At 43.4% G+C, this 4,387-nt stretch overlaps 1 protein-coding gene across 1 annotated transcript; it reads right to left on the bottom strand.

Moving 5' to 3' along the window:
• Positions 1-428: 428 nt before the first annotated feature.
• On the bottom strand, positions 429-4,088 carry LOC115631446. The gene is made up of 4 exons (XM_030528190.1): positions 3,965-4,088; positions 3,146-3,913; positions 1,971-3,075; positions 429-1,054 (listed from the first exon to the last, which is right to left on the bottom strand). Exons 1-4 carry the CDS (start codon positions 4,004-4,006, stop codon positions 573-575), a joined length of 2,397 nt encoding a protein of 798 aa, XP_030384050.1. The 5' UTR covers positions 4,007-4,088; the 3' UTR covers positions 429-572.
• Positions 4,089-4,387: the final 299 nt, after the last annotated feature.

Here is a 4,387-nt window from a genome sequence, read left to right on the forward strand (position 1 = left end):
TTTCCTCTCTTGTAAAAGCTCTCTTCCACGACCAGTCGATTTCCCAGTCTTCCGCAGAATGTTTTTATTTTGTCACACAGAAGATTTTGTAATATCAAGAAAAGGCAATCGCTGGCTTCATTGTAAAAAGTACAGGTCTGAAGTTGGTGATAAGAGGTTCCATTATCGGTTTATAAAATGGGTCGATTTCTTTCCTTTCGGCTAACGATACACGGTTAGAAAGTCGATCCATTATGTAAATTTTATCCCCAACTCAAAACAGCTTAAGAATATGAACTACATTTTCGTTACCATGTGAAATTACTTAGTCGATTTATCTATTTTAACAATTGTGCACATTTTGTTCGCGAGTACGCGTTGCTCAATTTGCTCATTTTTACCCACGAGTGTGAGCAAGCCATTTAAAAATTTTCCTCAACTAAACTTGGTTTGTTTTCATCACGTTTTTAAAGTTCTTCTTTATTTTTTTAGTTTTGAGTTATACGAGTAAAATACGCTTTGTTTTAAGAGCTGATTAAAATATCTAATTGCTATTTAAATTACATAATACTAATGGAAACCTTGGCACAGTGCTACAATCCTAAAATCTCTTGCTCCGATTCGCAAATCAATTCAGACTTTGTGGTAGAGTTGTTATCGTCGTCAACCTTTACTTTTATTTTGCTGCGTTTCTTCTTTCTGGCTGTCTCGTCCTGTGACTGTGGCAGGCGCTCGTGCACCCGAATATGTCGCTTCAGATCACCCGATACACGAAACTTCTTTTCGCAAATCGGGCAGGCATACGGTTTCTCGCCTGTATGCACTTTGATGTGGGTGAGCAGATAGGAGCTGGCACGAAAGGATTTGTGGCAATGCTCGCAGCTATAATTGCGTTCGCTGGTGTGTATGCGTCGATGCACCACTAGGGAGTATCTGCGGGAGAAGGATTTGCCACAGTATTCGCACATGTGGGCTTTGATCTCACTGTGCCGCGATATGATGTGGTACTTGAGGTCGCCCCATTGACGAAATTTCGCCTCACACTGTTCACAGTTAAAGGGCTTCTCGCCAGAATCTGAAAGGATAAAGTTACGGCTCTTCTTTACAATTCTAATTCATTAAATATCTCAAAAGATTAATTAGCTCTCAAATTACGAAATTCTTCCCAGTTTCCCAATTTTTGTATTCGTTTAATATATTTTGAATCGATATTTGTCGTTTTAAGATTAGAGCTTGTACCGTTCTGATATTTTCCAAAACTTAATAAAACGATTGGATATCATTGCAAACATAAGAGTTCTTAAACTGTTATGCCAAAAATCATATTTTTAAAACGAATTTCGTAATGCTTCTATTCAGAAAAACTATTTGCAAGTTTTTTAAGATTAGAAATCATCACATTCTGACCTCTATAACTAAATTAAATATCTGGATATGTATTTATGAGAATTTAAAAACTATTTTATCTTCAAATATAGTTCTTATCCTGTTTTCGAGTTTAATCAAAATATGTGGAATTGAAATGCGTAATACGATCAGCTCCTTTCAATGATTGCATAGATTTTTCGTCAATATACTAGGAGTGTACTAGGTTTGTCCCTGATTTGGCATTTGTTTTTAGAATTAATCATATAGTTCTTATCCAGCTATATTTGAAAATAAAATAGTTTTTAAATTCTTATAAAAGAGAATATACGAAATGTTTTCCAGCTTCCCAATCTCCTGTTTTCGAGTTTAATCAAAATATGTGGAATTGAAATACGATTGCATAGATTTTTCGTCGATATACTAAGGGTATACTAGGTTTGTTCTTGATTTGGCTTTTGTTTTTAGAATGAATAAGAACAGAGTTTCGAAAATGTCTCCTGTTATTCCCATTATTTCCCTAGAACTATTTCGAAAGCTTCGCGTATTTCTCAAGGAAAATTCTCGGATAACGTGTTTTGGCAATTCCATTCAAACATCAGTAGGAAACATTTTCGGCTACTTACGTGTCCGTTCGTGTGCCTTCAGCGCGCTTAGCGTGTAGAAGGAGCGTCCACAGAGTTCGCACTGATGGGCGCGCTCTTGGGTGTGGGTGTGGTTGTGATATTTGAGGGCATTATACGAATTGAAATCCCTCGCACATTTTTCGCAACGAAACAGTTTCTTAGCTGCTTTGCTTGGGTTGCTCGCAACGAACTCCTCCACATCCGTATTCTGACGCTCGACTTCATTGGTATCATCGGAATCATAAAAGGAATTGGCGGGTGAGGGTGGTGCCATGCTATCGCTGGCTGCGCTTAGGCTCAGGGACGAGGGCGGTGGCGCGCTTTCCACATCCTCCAATTTAAAAGATTCACTTAGCATTAGCGGCGAACGCTGCAGTTGCTCAATGGACTCTGCCGCGGTAGGAGTGGGCGAACGTGGTGGATCCACCAACAAAGTCTGTTCATTACTTGGCCCATTGAAGTCCTTCTTCATGTTCAAGTGGGCCTCCAGTTTGGCCTCCGATTCCGTACGCTTGGCCGTGTTGAGAAAATTGAGCGTCAGTTGCTCCGCATCGCTGGCATTCGATTTAATTAGAGGCGACGTCTCATGTCTGGGAGCTGGCGGCGGCGGCTCACCCGGCAGCAACAATTGACTTAGCGGTCCGGAAAATGCAATATCACTGAAGTTATTGTTGAACCAAGGTGCGGCACGCATGCCGGAGGAAGTCAGCTCTAGATCCAATTCATCGCAGGTATCCTCAATGGAGACTTTATCCACCACATTCCGTATGCCCTCCAGCATGTCCTCCGTGTCACTAAACTCCACATCGTCTACAACGGGCACATCGTTCACCGCACTCTTCAGAGCACGCTCCGCCACAGTGGGCACATAGGGCGTGGCAACGGGCGCCATTTTCTCATCCACATGCGGTCTGGGTAGCTTGTGTAAGGCTATGGCATCGGCATGAATGACCATATTAACGCCCACATCGTCCACAACACTCACACCGACGCCGACACCAACACCCACATCGTCGTCGTCCACGTGCGCGATATTGTGGAAGTTCTCGAAATTGAGCTGCACATCGTGAAAGACCTGATCCAGCTTGGCTTGTTCCTGTTGGAGCTGTGGAGGAGGAGTAGTTTGGCTTGGTTTTAAGACAGCCGAAGGCTCTGATGATCACTCTAATGCTCACCTTATCCTGTGCCGTCAGACCACACATGTCAAGCGGTTCCTTCTGCTGTTGTGGCACATCGAAGCGTTGCTCCAGCGTGTTGGGCTCATAATGCTGCTTAAGATGTGCAAAGAAGTCCAATTGTGTTTGCACCGCATAGCCACAAATCTCACAGCTGTACAGCACGGCATTACCCTGCGCCACCTGGGCATGTTTATGGGGCTCCAAGTCGTAGCCAGCGCTAGCATTGGACGCGCCCGTCTCAATGCTCGACATCGTGCCTTTAAGTTTGCGTGAGATGCGCTTCTTGTGTGGCAGCACTTTGCGAGCATTGGTGGTGGACACACTGTGTGCGTAGAGGAGCTCATCATCCTGTAGTCCTGTGGCCGCATCAATGGGAACTGTGGGCTCGATTTCAATGGCAAGGGCTGGAAATGCTGGCTGAGATTCTGTCGCCTGTGGAACAGACACATTGTTGTCTTCGGATGCTGTAGCCGCTGTGGCGGCCGACAGGAAGGTGCTGTTAAGCGTGAGAAACTCCACATCTGCCTCTTTGCCAGCGCTATAGCTGCGGTTACGATCGGGCGTCCGTATTCGATCCACCAGATAATTGTGAAAGTTCAGCTCATCCTTCTCGCTATAGTCATTGCTGCTGTTGGCATTGTTGCCATTTGTGGTGAGATTGGTGGGTCCTTCGCTTTTGGGAAACACACCACTGTGATCCATCAGATTGAGATCCATTATAAAGTTGTTTGGGTCGCGCAATCCCAGCTCCGAGGCAAGCAGTGTCTAAAGAATACAAAGATTAGAACTGCTTGTTTTGAATCTCAGGTGACTTACGTGATCGATGAACTGTTGTGTGTCCACTTCCTTGCGCTCCATTTTGTTTGCCTCACACACAGAGTCATTAAATTGATAAAGTTACGAGTGAAAAATATAAAACTGCTGTCAAATTTGTTTGAGCTACCAAGAACAGCTGATTGTTGGCGAGACCTGCCATCCCATTTGTTTACGTCTATTAATGGCTTGGTCAGTGTTGGAAAGCAGTGTTTGGGAAGAGCTGCCAGACAACCGCGCGTAATTTAAACAGCTGCTGATAACGCCAGTGCTGCCCGGCACATGGAAAACTGTTGGGAGAATGCTGCCAAGTGAAAACTAAAAACAATTTATAAATAGTTTTATTTAAAAAAATTATAATTGTATTTTAGAAAAATGCTTAGTTGGTAAGCCGCGACGATTAACAGATTCATTTTTGTTAAGTTC

Source organism: Scaptodrosophila lebanonensis, unplaced genomic scaffold (assembly GCF_003285725.1).
Source record: "Scaptodrosophila lebanonensis strain 11010-0011.00,11010-0021.00 unplaced genomic scaffold, SlebRS2 tig00001412-arrow-pilon, whole genome shotgun sequence".
NCBI lineage: Eukaryota > Metazoa > Arthropoda > Insecta > Diptera > Drosophilidae > Scaptodrosophila > Scaptodrosophila lebanonensis.

Excerpts from the sequence above, each read along its gene's own strand:
- LOC115631446 (XM_030528190.1), bottom strand. The coding sequence starts at position 4,006 with ATGGAGCGCAAGGAAGTGGACACACAACAGTTCATCGATCAC. Across the intron at positions 3,914-3,964 it reads CACAACAGTTCATCGATCAC|ACACTGCTTGCCTCGGAGCT; the intron begins GTAAGTCACCTG and ends TGTATTCTTTAG. Across the intron at positions 1,055-1,970 it reads GAAGGCACACGAACGGACAC|ATTCTGGCGAGAAGCCCTTT; the intron begins GTAAGTAGCCGA and ends TTATCCTTTCAG.